This window comes from Eriocheir sinensis, chromosome 52 (genome assembly GCF_024679095.1).
Source record: "Eriocheir sinensis breed Jianghai 21 chromosome 52, ASM2467909v1, whole genome shotgun sequence".
In the NCBI taxonomy this organism is placed as follows: domain Eukaryota; kingdom Metazoa; phylum Arthropoda; class Malacostraca; order Decapoda; family Varunidae; genus Eriocheir; species Eriocheir sinensis.
In genome coordinates this window covers 1,225,185-1,241,984 of record NC_066560.1, presented here as the reverse complement: position 1 = coordinate 1,241,984, position 16,800 = coordinate 1,225,185, and the positions used below count along the sequence as shown (strand labels likewise).

Sequence of the window (16,800 nt, the reverse complement as noted above, 5' to 3'; positions counted from 1 at the left end):
GCGGGCTTTACCACCCGGGTCAACCAGAAGGCATACCAGAGCGATACCCGAAGTGGTCCGGGCTGGCAACGGGCATCAAGTGCTCAAAGCAGGAGTCTATACGGACGCCCGGGCAGGCACCCCAGGGTGCTACCCTTTTTATGAGCCCGAAGGCCCACAGACGCCGAGCAGGGAGGATAACCAAGGAGTCAATGACAACTTGGTGCATCCCCTTGCGCAGTGATCCGTGGCTGTTTAGTTACACTGTGTTGCCCTTGCAAGCCAAGGTGGGTGGGTACCCCCTGCACAGTGCATCCAGCGGGACAAGGGGAAAAGTTGGAAAGTTTGGTTTAGTCGGCGCAACATCTGTGGTCATATGCCGGAGAGAGACAGAAGGGGAAGGAATTATGGTAGAAGGGAACAGATCCCGGGAGATGGGACACAACCCCCGATTAATACCTGGTACCCATTCACTGCTGGGTGGACAGGGGCGTAGGGTATCGGAAAAGCCGCCCAAATTTTTCCACTCCGCTCGGGAATCGAACCCGGGCTCTCTCAGTTGTGAGCTGAGTGTGCTAACCACTGCACCAAGAAGCCCCGCGGGACCACGGGGAGGCCAGCCACAAGAAGTAACCATGATTTACGGCCAGCCCGCACCTCCAAATCGGGCTGGCCCATGGGACTCCCGAACCCCTGTGGGCCCCTTTACTTGCCTTACCGTAAGTATGGTAAAATCCTTCTTTCACATGTCGGACTCCTGCAGGAGTGCTAGCGGACCCGCACGCCTTCTCCACGGGGACGGAGCCCTACTCACCTAGTCCAGTCTGGATTTAGGCAGTCATGACGTCTTAAGCTAGGGTTTGCACTGTGTGTTTCATTTAAACAGTCCTTTGACACTCCCGCCATTTAAACCTGCACTGCCTTGACTCTCGTCCCTTCGATATGGTCTGCAGCGCTGGGCAAGAACGTATACGTGCCAGTTGTACTGCGAAGCACACAGCTTTCCTGTGAACCTTCGCACCAGGACGTCAATATCATTGCTACGTGCAAGCTGGGACGCGCCTTACGGGTGCAGTACGCTGCCCGGGCAGAGCTTAGAGGCATCGTGCAGGCAATTTGAATAACTTTTGGCGGCATGTGACAATTTTTTTGGGGGGGAAAAAAATCAAATATTTTTTAAAACTCCCGGATACGGGTGAGGTCGGATACGGTGCACCCGAATAAATGAGGGCTTACTTAATGTAAAATACTTGATTCATTCCATTGTTTAGAAGCATAAACTAACAAAAGGTATAGATTAGTCTTGCTACCATGTATTAACACATTACTCAATGTAAAACCCTTTTTTGTTTTTTTATCTGCAGGATGCCAAGTTAAAAGGCCTGGGAACTTTGTTGAAGGTCACATCACTATATCTTTGTTCTTTATATTACTATATTTGCTTACATCATTTCATAAAGCAGTTCATTACAATCAGGGATTGTTTAAGACCCAATTTCAATTATATAATTTATGCGGGGAAATTATAACAAAATAATTTTATCACATCCGTTGGTACCAATCAGCTGTGGCAGGTTTCGTTTATTGTTTTGGTTTCTAACATTAGAAGCAGATGGCTGTACCTATCAAGCTGTGGTTTTCTGTATGTGTTTTAGGAAGAAAATGGATTGATAATTTCAATGGTAGATATTCTTGAAACGATGTTGACTAAAGTCAACTTTTGAAACTTAGCACAACTTGCTCTGGGCAACTACAGTACCCTCACATTGCAACACATCTGCAGTCATAATAAATACAAATTTACACACAAATTTTTTATATACTCATGTTTGTAAAAGTTTATAGAAAGGGCAATTTGGGCCACAGATGTACCAATATGCAAGATATGAAACATCTGCTCAGTACACTGGTGGCCCAATACGTGGTTAACGTGTTAAGGGAGTGTGCTGAACAGCTTGTGATCACAAACCAATGCATGGTGTTACTGAAAGCTAAGGAAAGTGCCACGAGAATAAAAGAGAGTAAATATCATCCTTTCAACTGTTATTTTATGTAGCTGCAGGAAGATTTTTATTTGTGGTTTAAGATTGTACAAATTCAAAAGTAATGGACCAAGATTCAAAACCTTCCTGCCAAGAGGCAAAAGAAAGAGAATCAAGCACTGATCCAATTCTTTTTCACCCGTGTCTGTTTCCAACATCCTGAGGAGATAAGTTCATAAGAAGAGGGCTTATAATAATGAAAGTGATAGTGACATTAGCTTTACTGACGAGACAAGAGGACAATCAACATGATAGCAACAATATAATCAACATACCGTGTAGGAGATGATGGCCACCACTGCATTAAAGCCCATGCAAAATTCCTCCATATTAATGTCATCATAGTGGGCATTCCGGACCAATGGTACCTGATGGTATAAACGTTTTTAACATTTCAATAACATTTTAATGTTTTTTATATGTTCCTTTTTTCCAAAACATGCAAAGTTAAATTCAGAATTTTTTTTCTTTGGTTCCTTTGTTTCAGAAAAATAAATAATACAGTAGGATCTCACAATCAACATTGCCAGATTGTCGTACTCAGCCGCTTATATTTACCGACTTCCTACCCCAAAACTGTCTTCTGGGCTCCAAAAACGAAGCTCATTTATCTCATTTATAGTTATTGTTAAAAGAGTTAGATCCTGATGTTTCTTGGCAATAGCTAGGCATCAGAAACAGGTAAATACTAAGCTCTGAGTAAGATAATCTGGCAACAGTGCTCACAATTAACAATTTCTAAGATAAAATTTTGACAATACATTAGTAAGTTAGAACAAATACCAAGTTTCTACAATAATGTTTGGATTCTCTTAAATAACGGGTATTTTGGTGGAAGATAGACTCTGGGCTCATCTTGGATTATGTTTGTCTGCCATTATCTTGATGTAATCATCAGACATGCAATTTGGTTGTGTGTTAAAGAGGATGTTTTGGTGCCACAACACTTGGACTTGCATCCCTTATTCCCATTTGAACTCCTCTCATCATGTGATTCACTTCATTCAACCCAATTGTTTCTTCATGACTACACAGCACCCTCTCGAGTTTCGTGCTTGCTTCATTCTGAAAGCGTGGCGCTAAACTCGTGGATCGCAAAACTCGAGGTATTGAAATCCATGTAAAAGCGCTTATTGGTTCCGACTCGTGGGAAAAAGTTACTTTTTTATTCAACTTTACTCCCTTGTTATCACAATTTTTTCGACTTTACTCTCTTGTTATCTCAAAATACGTACCTTGGTAATAAGCAGAAAATGGGAAGTAAGAACAGATTGTTTTTAAGTTGAAGTTGAAGGTGGCTGCCTTACAATTGACTGGCAGTTCTGAATACATGGTTGTGATCCACGTGGTGTCGTCTGCTAAAGAAAGGGCGGTCGCTCACGGTCACCCGTGGGACAGTTGGACAAACCTATATTTTTCTGGTAGTTTTGTGTGTGTTATGAAATAATCTGCTAACTCTTTCTGTTAAAAACCATCAAATTACTAATATCATGATTGACTTTTCAATGCCTATTGAACGTAAACCGCTGCCGCTGCCGCAAAATAGCTCACAGAGAGGTTCAACTTGTTTACTGTTTCCTTATTTCCATCACCGCTCACAAAGATCACAAGCGGACAGACTAGAACAAAACCAGGCAAATTATTACTTTTAATGCTGTGTATTCCCACAGCGCGCATGTATGATGGACAGCAGAATGACCAATTTCATCGGGGAGATATTTCTCGCAACACCGGCCAGTGTAGTGGACCTTCTTTTTCTTCTTTTGACCTGTAATGCTTTGTATTGCTTCTTAGGTCCTCCTTCTCCACACTTTTATACTTCACAATATGCACTTACTAATTAGTTACTTAACAGTGCGCACTTATACACTTAACCCTGAACTTAGGTGTTTTTCTGTCCTTTTCTTTCCCTGATTTTGCTTTTCTATGCCCTTTCGTTATTTTTCACTATTACTTTTCACCATTGCTGCCATGCATTACAGGTCAAAAGAAGAAGAAGAAGAAAAGGAAAACAACACCGAGAGTTCTACAATTTTCATAGACTTGATAAAAAAAATTTGGACTGTGGTTCCACAGCACAGGGTGTTCTCTATCTTGTTAATCAAGTAGTAAGCAAAGTAGCTCTGCCAGTCCATTTTACAAATCTCTTGGTGGGCCATCTTCCACTGCTCCTCACCCCTCAGCCACTGCCGTTGTCTCTTTGTTTACATACAGCCGTTCGGTACCCACGTACCCACACTCGTACTCACAACCGTTTTCCATTCATAAGGACAACCAACAACTCGCTCCCGGTTGGGCATACGGGCAATCGCAGTGGTCCATAGCCCCAACGGCTGGACACTGCCTTTTAAGGCAGCACGAATGACGCCAACGGTAAGTAGACATGACCCATACATGTCAAAGCAACGCGAAACTCGTGGCGGTAATGCGCGAAAGTTGTGATGATAAGAATTTAAGACTAAGCGCTAAACTCGAGGATCGCAAAACTCGGATAGCGCGAAACTCGAGAGGGTACTGTAGATCTTAACCCTATACGTTCCGACCCCTTGAGATTTTTCGCGCTCGTATAGCTAGCATCGTATTGATTTTTCTGAACAACAATAACTCTCGTGAACACTAAGTACTGCAACCTAATCAATGGTGTAAAGCAATAGTGAATAATGAGTGAAAAGAAACTCTCAAGAAATAAAATCCTGTTCTCCCTCTTCCTCCTATTCTTCCTTCTTTTCTTCTTCTTCCTCCTCTTCCTCTTCTTCCTTCTTTTCTTCTTCTTCCTCTTCCTTCTTTTCTTCCTCCTCTTCTTTCTCCTTTTCTTCTTCCTCCTCTTCCTCTTCTTTCTCCTTTTATTCTTCCTCTTCCTCTTCTTCCTCCTTTTCCTTTTCTCGCTAGCTTCTCGCCTCTTTTTCTTCCTCTTCCTTTTCTTCTGCCTCTTCCTCTTCTTCCTCTTCCCTTCCTTCTTCCTCTTCTTCTTCATCTTCCTCCACTTCCTAATCTTCCTCCTCCTCCTCTTCTTCTCTATTTCCTCCTCTTCTTCCTCTTACTCTTCTTCCTGCTCTTCCTCCTTCCTTCCTCCTCTTCTTCCTCCTCTTCCTCTTCCTCTTCTTTCTCCTTTCCCTCTTCTTTCCCCTCCTCTTCCTCTTCTTCTTTTTCCTTTTCCTCTTCCTCTGCTTCCTACTTTTCCTCCTCTTCCTAGCTTCTCGTCATACACTTCTACCTAATTATTCCACTCACTCTACCTTTTCTTCGTCCTTCTCATCGTCTTCCATTTTCTTGATTTTGCTATTCTTCTTACTCCTCTTCCTCTTTCTATTCTTCCTCCTCTCCCACCTCTTCCTCTATTTCCTCCTCTTCTTCCTCTTCCTCTTCTTCATCCTCTTCCTCCTTTTCTTCCTCTTCTTCCTACTCTTCCTAGTCTTCCTCTTCTTCCTACGTATTGTCCCCGTCCCGCTGTTCCTCCTCTTCTTCCTCTTCTTCCTCCTCTTCTTCTATACTTTTCCACCTCTTCCTAGCTTCTCGTCCTCTTCTTCTTCCTCTTCTAGCTTCTTCCTCCTTTTCCTCCCCTACCTCTTCTTCTTCCTCTTCCTTTTCTTCTTCCTCTTTTCCTCCTCTTCTGCATCTTCCTCCTTCCTCTTCTTCTTCCTCCTCCCTCCTCTTCCTCTATTTCCTCCTCTTCTTCCTCTTCCTCTTCTTCATCCTCTTCTTCCTCCTTTTTGGTGATGATGGTGATGGTGGTGATGATGATGGTGGTGATGATGGTGATGATGGTGATGATGGTGGTGATGATGATGGTGGTGATGATGATGGTGATGATGGTGGTGATGATGATGGTGGTGATGATGATGGTGGTGATGATGGTGGTGGTGATGATGGTGGTGATGATGATGGTGGTGATGATGATGGTGATGATGGTGGTGATGATGATGGTGGTGATGATGATGGTGATGATGATGGTGATGATGGTGATGGTGGTGATGATTATGGTGGTGATGATGGTGGTGGTGATGATGATGGTGGTGATGATGAAGGTGGTGATGATGATGGTGGTGATGATGGTGGTGGTGATGATGGTGGTGCTGATGTTGGTGATGATGATGGTGGTGATGGTGATGGTGGTGATGATGATGGTGGTGATGGTGATGATGGTGATGGTGGTGATGATGATGGTGGTGATGGTGATGGTGGTGATGATGATGGTGGTGATGATGATGGTGGTGATGATGATGGTGGTGATGATGGTGATGATGGTGATGATGGTGGTGATGATGATGGTGGTGATGATGGTGATGATGGTGGTGATGATGATGGTGGTGATGATGATGGTGGTGATGATGATGGTGGTGATGGTGATGATGATGGTGATGGTGGTGATGGTGGTGATGGTGATGGTGGTGATGATGATGGTGGTGATGATGGTGATGATGGTGGTGATGATGATGGTGATGATGATGATGATGGTGATGATGATGGTGATGATGGTGGTGATGATGATGGTGGTGATGATGATGGTGGTGATGATGATGGTGGTGATGGTGGTGATGATGATGGTGGTGATGGTGATGATGGTGATGGTGGTGATGATGATGGTGGTGATGGTGATGGTGGTGATGATGGTGATGATGGTGGTGATGATGATGGTGGTGATGATGGTGATGATGGTGGTGATGATGATGGTGATGATGATGGTGATGATGGTGATGATGATGGTGATGGTGGTGGTGATGATGTTGGTGGTGATGTTGGTGGTGGTGCTGTTGCTGGTGGTGTTGGTGGTGATGATGGTGGTGATGATTATGGTGGTGATGGTGATGGTGGTGATGATGATGGTGGTGATGATGGTGATGATGGTGATGATGATGGTGGTGATGATGGTGATGATGGTGATGGTGGTGATGATTATGGTGGTGATGATGGTGGTGGTGATGATGGTGGTGATGATGATGGTGGTGATGATGATGGTGGTGATGATGATGGTGGTGATGATGGTGGTGATGATTATGGTGGTGATGATGATGGTGGTGGTGATGATGGTGGTGGTGATGATGATGGTGGTGATGATGATGGTGATGATGATGATGGTGGTGATGATGGTGGTGGTGATGATGGTGGTGATGATGGTGGTGATGATGATGGTGGTGATGATGATGGTGGTGATGATGATGATGGTGGTGATGATGGTGGTCGTGATGGTGGCGTTGATGATAAGTGTCAGAGAGAGAGAGAGAGAGAGAGAGAGAGAGAGAGAGAGAGAGAGACGCCAGTCATAGGCTATTTGACCTGCTTGAACTAGCTCCCTCTCTTCCATCTTTCATAGTATTTATATATATATATAGAGAGAGAGAGAGAGAGAGAGAGAGAGAGAGAGAGAGAGAGAGAGAGAGAGAGAGAGAGAGAGAGAGAGAGAGAGAGAGAGAGAGAGAGAGAGAGAGAGAGAGAGAGAGAGAGAGAGAGAGAGAGAGAGAGAGAGAGAGAGAGAGAGAGAGAGAGAGAGAGAGAGAGAGAGAGAGAGAGAGAGAGAGAGAGAGAGAGAGAGAGAGAGAGAGAGAGAGAGAGAGAGAGAGAGAGAGAGAGAGAGAGAGAGAGAGAGAGAGAGAGAGAGAGAGAGAGAGAGAGAGAGAGGCCAGTCATAGGCTATTTGACCGTTTGAACCTAGCTCCCCTCTCTTCCATCTTTCATAGTATTTTTTTTATTACGCTAAATTTTTTTTTTGCCGATAAGAGTATATTTGCTTATATTGAAAGGAACTGAATATGAATGACATGAATATTTCGCAGCAAGTGACACTGGCACTGATATTATTTTGGGTATTATCATTGTTGCCTGGTTAATATATATATATATATATATATATATATATATATATATATATATATATATATATATATATATATATATATATATATATATATATATATATATATATATCTATGAAAGATGGAAGAGAGGAGCTAGGTTCAAACGGTCAAATAGCCTATGACTGGCCTCTCTCTCTCTCTCTCTCTCTCTGACTCAAGCACGTACGTTTTTTCTTTATTAGCTATATATAGGAATTGTCTGGCCAAAGTATAAGAAATTAACATATGTACGAAACACAGTTATCACCTTATGGTAGTGTCAAAATAAGTATTGTATGTGCCATAATTCGTCATCGCCTCGCCGCAATCACAAGCTCGTGTCGCCAACTGCCGTTGAATAACTCTCGTACACAGCGGGCTGTGTACGTTTTTATTATGTTTTTATTACAGCTAGCTTGTTTGTTGGTCTGTTTAGTGTATCAGCTAAAGCTTTGTTAACATAAAAGATGCAGAACATGCAGTATAGCACTATACAATACAGGTATATTAATACTTATAACAGTAATAATATCGTCATCCGGAGGCGTTTGAACGTTGGGTTTTTTTTCACAGCGTATCGCCGTGCTTCAAAATGATTCGCGTCGGTGTTTCTAAATATTCGTGTTTAGCAAGATAACGGAGGCTCCTATGGTTATTTTTGATATCGCATCTTAATCTACGGTATTTTCTACGTTTATCAGTAGGTCTGTTTTTCTTTTAAACTTGGTAATAAAAAAAAAATGATCGTTTTGACAAAAATCCTCAGGGGGGGGCAAATGTGGCCCGGGTCGGAACGAATAGGGTTAAAGATGCTTATTTCTCTGTGTACATAAACCCAGAAGACAGAAAATGCCTTCAATTCTTTTGGAGCAATAGCTTTTTTCGTTTTACACGTCTCCCCCAGGGACTGACCTCAGCTCCTCGCATTTTTACAAAACTGCTATAACCATCCCTCTCTCACCTTAGGAAACTTGGAGTTCTTGTGATATGTTGTACAGATGACTGCATTTTTATTGCAACATCAGCAGAGGAACTGAGGACCAATGTTAGTTATGCTATGCAGCTTTTTGATTCCTTAGGGCTCACAATTAATGTACAAAAGTCAGTGCTGGAACCAACCCAAGAGGTGGAATTCCTGGGAATCATTTTGAATTCTACCAATATGACAGCTACCTTGCCTCCCTGTAGGAAAGTGCACATCAAAGAGCAAGGCAAGTAATTACTAAAGGGAGTATAGTTACACTGCATGACCTAGCCTCCTTCATTGGTATGACCGTGGCCTCTGACCCTGCCGTAGAGTTGGCCCCGCTGAGATATAAATATCTGGAGATTATTAGAAACAGAGAACTGGCTAGAAACCATGGAAATTATCACTCTAGAATTACCTTGGACTATCATGCCAGGGGGTTTAACCTTTTCATTACGATGACGCCTACGTAGGCGTCATGAAGCCCCAGTAGCATATACGATGATGCCTACGTAGGCGTCATATGTTTATTCTGTTTCTTCTTCTATTGAGTTGTCCCGTACTTTGTGTTGGTTACTAAGTAAAGACGTCGTATGCTGTCCTTGAAATCCTATTGCTCCTCCCACCATCCTTGTTCCCACCAATCACAAAAAATGAGCTACAGTATGCACCGCCTTCTTCACGCCTTGTGTCTGAAATTAGGAAGTCTCATTGGCTGTCTCTCTCTCTCTCAGACACCGAGGCGCCGACACCATCACGTCTCGCCAACGTTGCCAGATTGCCGTATTCAGCCTCCTATTTTTGCCGATTTCCGACCCAAAAACTGCCTCCTCGACCCTAATAACTGCCTATATAAATAGATATCGGTAAAATAATTAATTATTGGTGTCTTTTGGCAATTGCTATGGCTCAGAAATAGGTAAATACAAGGCTCTGAGTACGATAATCTGGCAACGGTGCATCTCGCCCACCTCTCTCTCTCTCTCTCTCCCAGACACCAAGGTGCCAACACCACCACTCCTTGATGACAAAGGAGTGTCTGGCAGCTCTCTGACTGATGATAACAGAGTTGTATTTGCTGATAATTTCTCAACATTCTTCCTCCTCTACACAATCATCTGCTTTCTCTATTTCTTTCCCCCTTGCCCCTTTCTCCCCTTTCTTTATTTCGCTTTTTTTTTTTTCGCGTTGACGCAATTTATATTATGCATAGCAGGTATATGTTGACTCGTCGTGTATGCTGCTTTTCAAATACGGGATACATGTAATGAGGGCTTTCAGCAGCATAATATACGGAGGTGACAAGCAGATACATGCCGGCTCAGGTTTCCCGCGCGCGGCCGTGCACGCCATATATCAGCCAGGCGGGCTTTTTGAACATTCGGCGCGAAGGGGTTAATAAAGTGGTGGGTTCACAACATAGACTCTCAAGTTAGATCACTGTGGTCTTGTTCTCCCCAACTAGAAATGTTTTCTGATGCTTGTATGACCGGTTGGGGTGCAACAGCAGGAGACGCCAAGACGGGAAGTCATTGGGATCATGCGAAACTAGATCACATCAATGTTTTAGAATTAAGAGCTATTCTAATGGGTCTAAAATCTTTGAGTAGGGATTGTAGGGAAGCCCATATCCGCCTTCGATCAGACAACACCACTGCAATTGCCTGTATAGACCGAGGTGGTAGCACTAAACCTAACCTGAATGTGGTAATAGAACAAATCTTTGATTGGGCACAGTCGAGAGGGATTATCTTATCGGCAGAGCACATAAAGGGATCACATAATGTAGAGACAGACAAAGAATCCTGAGTAAAAAATTTAGATACTGAATGGATGTTGCAACCTGAAATTTTCAAATTACTATGTCAGGCTTTTTATACACCAGATATTGATCTCTTTGCCACAAGACTTAATGCTCAGCTGCCTATCTATGTTTCCTGGAAACCAGAGCCTTCGGCAACATATGTTAATGCATTTACACTCTATTGGGCCGATGGAGATTTATACGCCTTCCCACCTTTCAGGGTCATTGGCAAAGTTCTAAAGAAAATCCAGGACGACGAGGCAACAATTATGACAATCCTCCCACTGTGGCCAACCCAGGTATGGTTCCCGAAAGCCCTCCACTTACTGGCAGAAACTCCTCTACTGCTTCCTTGAAATCCTCTAATCCTGCCGCAAAATCCATCTCTTGTACACAGTTTCGTCTCGTGCATATGGTTATGCATCTTTTTGGACATGAGTATGCACCTCAGTTTCTTGTCCTTGTTTTGGGAGTCACTTGAATAAAGAATCCCTTTGGGACAGTTATCTTTTTATTATACACACATGTACGGCACCAGGTTACACACCTTTCTGAAGGATTATATGGTTATGACCTCATAAATTTTTCCCTTGTAGATTTTGTGGAACCACTCTAAAGCCCTCACTGAATACTGTGGTGACGTCAGTTAAAATGTTGTGAAGTGAAATTGTTAGATTAAACGAATACTTACTAAGTGTGAAGTTTGATCGTAATTTCACAAACATTTTAACTGCGTCACTGAGGTATTAAATGCCCTCCCTCCCAACCCAATGCATTCATGGCATTCAATATAGAACTAACCAGGGTGATATGTATTTACTGGCTGCTTCCTCAAAACCTACTCTCTGAATGAACTGATGCGGGGCAGGCTGTGCGGGCATCTCATTTAATACCTCAGTGACGCAGTTAAAATGTTCGTGAAATTACGATCAAACTTCACACTTGGAAAGTATTCCTTTAATCTAACAATTCTTGGTGTGTCAGTGTGCAGGACACAGTCAGCAGCGAGAGAGAGAGAGAGAGAGAGAGAGAGAGAGAGAGAGAGAGAGAGAGAGAGAGAGAGAGAGAGATAGAGAGAGGAGAGAGAGAGAGAGAGAGAGAGAGAGAGAGAGAGAGAGAGAGAGAGAGAGAGAGAGAGAGAGAGAGAGAGAGAGAGAGAGAGAGAGAGAGAGAGAGAGAGTATTGGCAGCATACTTCTCAGGGAAGATGACTGTCCCTGCTCCTGAACGTCACCCACCTGCCATGGCTCACCTCAACACCGCCTCCCTCTAATCCATCACTATTACCACCGAGAATGTCAAGCAACAATTGCTCAAGGTTGACACCAAGAAGGCCTTTGGACCAGATGGGATATCTCCACACATCCTCAAGCACTGTGCAGCCCAGCTTGCAGGCCCCATCACCACCATTTTTCAGAGCTGCCTCAACACCAGCAAGTGGCCTTCCCTCTGGAAAGTTGCTAACGTGGCAGTCATACACAAGAGAAAAGAAGACAGTTCCTCGAAACTTCAGGCTAATCTCTCTCCTGTCTGTCCTTGACAAAACTTTCGAATCCATTCTTGCCAAGAGAATCTCAGTCTTCTTCAACACACACCACATTCTCAGCGTCAGACAGTTTGGCTTCCTCTCCAATAGGTCTGCTAACGACATTCTCCTCAGCATGTCCTCTGCTTGGCAGCATAACCTCAACAGAGGATGCAACACATTCATCATCGCCCTGGACATTGCGGGAGCATTTGATAGAGTGTGGCACTCCAGAGTGTGGATGTTAGTGGCAGGCTCCTCCATCTCCTTCACGACTACCTCCAGGACAGATCGCTCAGTGTACTGGTGAACAGTCACACCTCGGAGGAATATCCTATTGATGCTGGCGTCCCACAGAGAAGTGTCCTTGGACCACTATTGTGGAACGTGTATATTAACGATCTCCTCCACCTAATCCCTGAAGCAAATGCCTACACGGATGACTGTACCCTCACATTCCCTTGCGACGGTACAGATCGCTGTGCAACCGTCGCCCTTATCAACCAGGTTCTACAGACCATCTCATCGTGGGGACATCGTTGGCAGGTTAACCTGGTACATGAAAAGACACAGGTCATGCTGGTCTCCAGGCGACGCTGCCCCCCAGCCATCCCCTCCCCCCATACTTCTACAAGGGAAGGTGCTGCCCTTGCAACAGTCTATCACTGTCCTCAGCGTGGAGGCGAACAACAGCCTGTCCTTTACCAGCCATGTCAGGAAGACTGCCTCCAAGGCAGCAGGACGGCTAAACTATGTCAGGTGTGTCTCCCACCTCGATGTGAAGGGAGTGTCGAACCTTTGTGCTGCCCAGGTTCGCTCCCTAATGGAATACGCCCCCCTGACATGGTCATCCTGCCCTCCTTCATACCTGGGTCTTCTCGACAAGGTACAACACCGCGCCCAACGGCTCGTCTCTCAAAGGGCCGCCCCAAACCAGCAGCAACCCACTTTACTACATCCTCTTCAGCATAGGCGAGACATGGCTGGCCTGTGTACGATGTAAAAGGTACACAGGCAGGCTGATCCGCACCTCGCAACTCTCTGGCAACAGTGGGCAACACCACACCCCCACGCCACCAGGGATGCCTGGTCCAGGGAACACCAGCTCATCGTGCCCTTCGCCAGAACAAACCTTCCTCCGCTCTTTCGTGCCCCGGTACACAAGACTCTGGAACTGCCTGATACGACACACTGACATTCACACATCCACTACACTCCACACTTTCAAAAAAGAAGTGAACACCTGGTTATTGTCCAATGTATATCACTGACTTTGTCACTCTACTAGTCATTTGCAGAAGGAACCTTGTGTCCTTCAATGCCTCAAAAACTCAATTTCTCCACCTATCAACTCGACACAATCTTCCAAACACCTATCCCCTATTCTTCGACAACACTCAGCTGTCACCATCTTCAACACTAAACATCCTTGATCTATCCTTAACTCAAAATCTCAACTGGAAACTTCACATCTCTCTCGCTAAATCAGCTTCCTCGAGGTTGGGCGTTCTGTATCGTCTCTGCCAGTTCTTCTCCCTGCGCAGTTGCTATCCATATACAGGGGCCTTGTCTGCCCTCGTATGGAGTATGCATCTCACATGTGGGGGGGCTCCACTCACACAGCTCTTCTGGACAGAGTGGAGTCTAAGGCTCTTCGTCTCATCAGCTCTCCTCCTCCTACTGATAGTCTTCTACCTCTTAAATTCCGCCGTGTTGTTGCCTCTCTTTCTATCTTCTATCGATATTTCCACGCTGACTGCTCTTCTGAACTTGCTAACTGCATGCCTCCCCCCCTCCCGCGGCCCCGCTGCACTCGACTTTCTACTTATGCTCATCCCTATACTGTCCAAACCCCTTATGCAAGAGTTAACCAGCATCTTCACTCTTTCATCCCTCACGCTGGTAAACTTTGGAACAATCTTCCTTCATCTGTATTTCCTCCTGCCTATGACTTGAACTCTTTCAAGAGAAGGGTATCAGAACACCTCTCCTCCCGAAATTGACCTCTCTTACGGCCACCTCTTATGATTCTTTTTTAGGAGCAGCGAGTAGCGGGCTTTTTTTTTTTATCATTGTTTCCTTTTTTTGTGCCCTTGAGCTGTCTCCTTTGTTGTAAAAAAAAAAAAAAAAAAAAAAAAAAAAAAATCCTGTAACACAACTACAGATAGTTATTCGGAACCTTACTGGTAACTTTTAGTTGTACAATGTCAATTCCATGTACCACCTCATGTAATCATGCTTAGTAAATAAAGAGAGAGAGAGAGAGAGAGAGAGAGAGAGAGAGAGAGAGAGAGAGAGAGAGAGAGAGAGAGAGAGAGAGAGAGAGAGAGAGAGAGAGAGAGAGAGAGAGAGAGAGAGAGAGAGAGAGAAATTGTGGTAGGTTTAGAAATTTTCTTACCTGAGGATACTGAAGCCTGTAGGCCTTGTTGGTTGTCTGTGCTGCAAAGTTGTGAAAAGGTGTTCCCATTGTCTGCTTGCCCATCTGTAAACATCATGGAGAGTATGAATGATAATTTGATATGAGAAGGCATTTTAAATCAAACATATGTGTTATGGTCAGTTCACCCGAATCTGAAGTGTGCATTGTCGCGCAAAGGCAACCTGCAGCCACACGGCGTGTTTGATTTCGTGGATACTGTATGCTAGCCTACACAGAGTAAACACTCATCAGTGTCAATAATGTGCAGGCAGCAATAACAAATACCTGCCGTCAATTATAGTCAATTATGAGTTAAAAATATATTAGTAATGTCACAAATACAGGTAACTCTTGATTTACGCAAGTTTGGTTTACGCGTTTTTTAAATAACGAGGGGTCCAAAATCCAAATAAATGTTTAATTTACACGTTTTTTTACTTATACGCGATATTATATTTAACAGGAGTAGGTAGGAAGGCACCTACCGAATGGGCGTGAGCTACTCCCGGTGAGGATATATGGGAAGCGAGGAGGGTGCTGAAGACTTTCAAAGACCCTTCCCATGTCCTCACTAACCGTTTCCCTTTTGTCTCATCAACACCAGAGAGCAGTTCAGCATGCTCTCAAAAGACAGTTCCTCTCTCTTTCTACACCACACTACATTCACACAACACACACACCTTTTCCCAAAATTCAAAATTCAAAATGGCTAACGAAAACACCGACTTTGAGTCCCCGCCTGGGGGGGGGAACATAAATTCCCCGAGGGAGGACTCCCCTTCTGGCTGCCAACTTGAGAGGTGTCCTGATAACTCCTCGAACCTCCTCCTTATCAATTTCTGCAACATTCGCGGTCTTCGTTCTAATTTTCATTCTGTGGAACACCATCTCTCCTCCCCTAAACCTCACCTTCTCTTCCTCACCGAAACACAGGTTTCTGAGGCTACTGACAGCAACCTCTACTCTGTTCCCTCCTACTATTTCCACGCTGACTGCTCTTCTGAACTTGCTAACTGCATGCCTCCACCACTCCCGCGGCCCTGCTGCACACGACTTTCTACTCATGCTCATCTCTATATTGTCCAAACCCTTTATGCAAGAGTTAACCAGCATCTTCACTCTTTCATCCCTCACGCTGGTAAACTCTGGAACAGTCTTCCTTCATCTGTATTTCCTCCTGTCTACGACTTGAACTCTTTCAAGAGAAGGGTATCAGGACACCTCTCCTCCCGAAATTGACCTTTCTTTCGGCCACCTCTTATGATTATGGTTATTCAATAATTATATGGATGGTGTCATTAGAGAAATGAAGGGCAAAGTTGGAAAAGTTGGAGTAAGACTGTTCGATGAGGGAAGGAAGTGGGTACTGAATTCGATACTGTTTGCTGATGACACGGTGCTCATTGCAGAAAATGAAAGTGACCTACAAAATTTGGTCAGTGTTTTTGATAGTGTCTGTAACAGGAGAAAGCTGAAAGTAAATGACAACAAAAGTAAAGTGATGGTTTGTGAGCGAAGTAGAAGTGAGGTTGTAGATTTTGTATGCCCATATAGAGTGGGAATTGAATGTGAAAAAGAATACAAAATAATTTTGAATGGTGAAGAAATGGAGGAGGTCAATGAGTTTAAGTACCTTGGATCAGTTATGTGTAAGCATGTTTTTTTTTTTTTTTTTTTTTTTTTTTACAAGAAAAGAGGGCAGCTCAAGGGCACACAAAAAAAGAAAACAATAATAAAAAAAAAGCCCGCTACTCGCTGTTCCTAAAAAAGAAACATACGAGGTGGCCGAAAGGAAGATCAAATACGGGAGGAGAGGTGTCCTGATACCCTACTCTTGAAAGAGTTCAAGTCGTAGGCAGGAGGAAATACAGATGAAGGAAGATTGTTCCAGAGTTTACCAGCGTGAGGGATGAAAGAGTGAAGATGCTGGTTAACTCTTGCATAAGGGGTTTGAACAGTATAGGGATGAGCATGAGTAGAAAGTCGAGTGCAGCGGGGCCGCGGGAGGGGGGAGGCATGCAATTAGCAAGTTCAGAAGAGCAGTCAGCGTGGAAATATCGATAGAAGATAGAAAGAGAGGCAACATTGCGGCGGAATTTAAGAGGTAGAAGACTATCAGTATGAGGAGGAGAGCTGATGAGATGAAGAGCCTTAGCCTCCACTCTGTCCAGAAGAGCTGTGTGAGTGGAGCCCCCCCACACATGAGATGCATACAGGAAATCCCCGATATACGA

At 44.1% G+C, this 16,800-nt stretch overlaps 1 protein-coding gene across 1 annotated transcript in view; it reads right to left on the bottom strand.

Moving 5' to 3' along the window:
- Positions 1-16,800, bottom strand: part of LOC126982867 (DNA-directed RNA polymerase I subunit RPA2-like) — a 145,642-nt gene that overhangs the window by 51,615 nt on the left and 77,227 nt on the right. Inside the window, exons 14-15 of the mRNA XM_050835139.1 lie at positions 14,546-14,629; positions 2,297-2,389 (exon numbers count right to left, since the gene is read on the bottom strand). Coding sequence (XP_050691096.1) covers positions 2,297-2,389; positions 14,546-14,629 — 177 coding nt within the window. The remainder of the gene's footprint in view (positions 1-2,296; positions 2,390-14,545; positions 14,630-16,800) is intronic.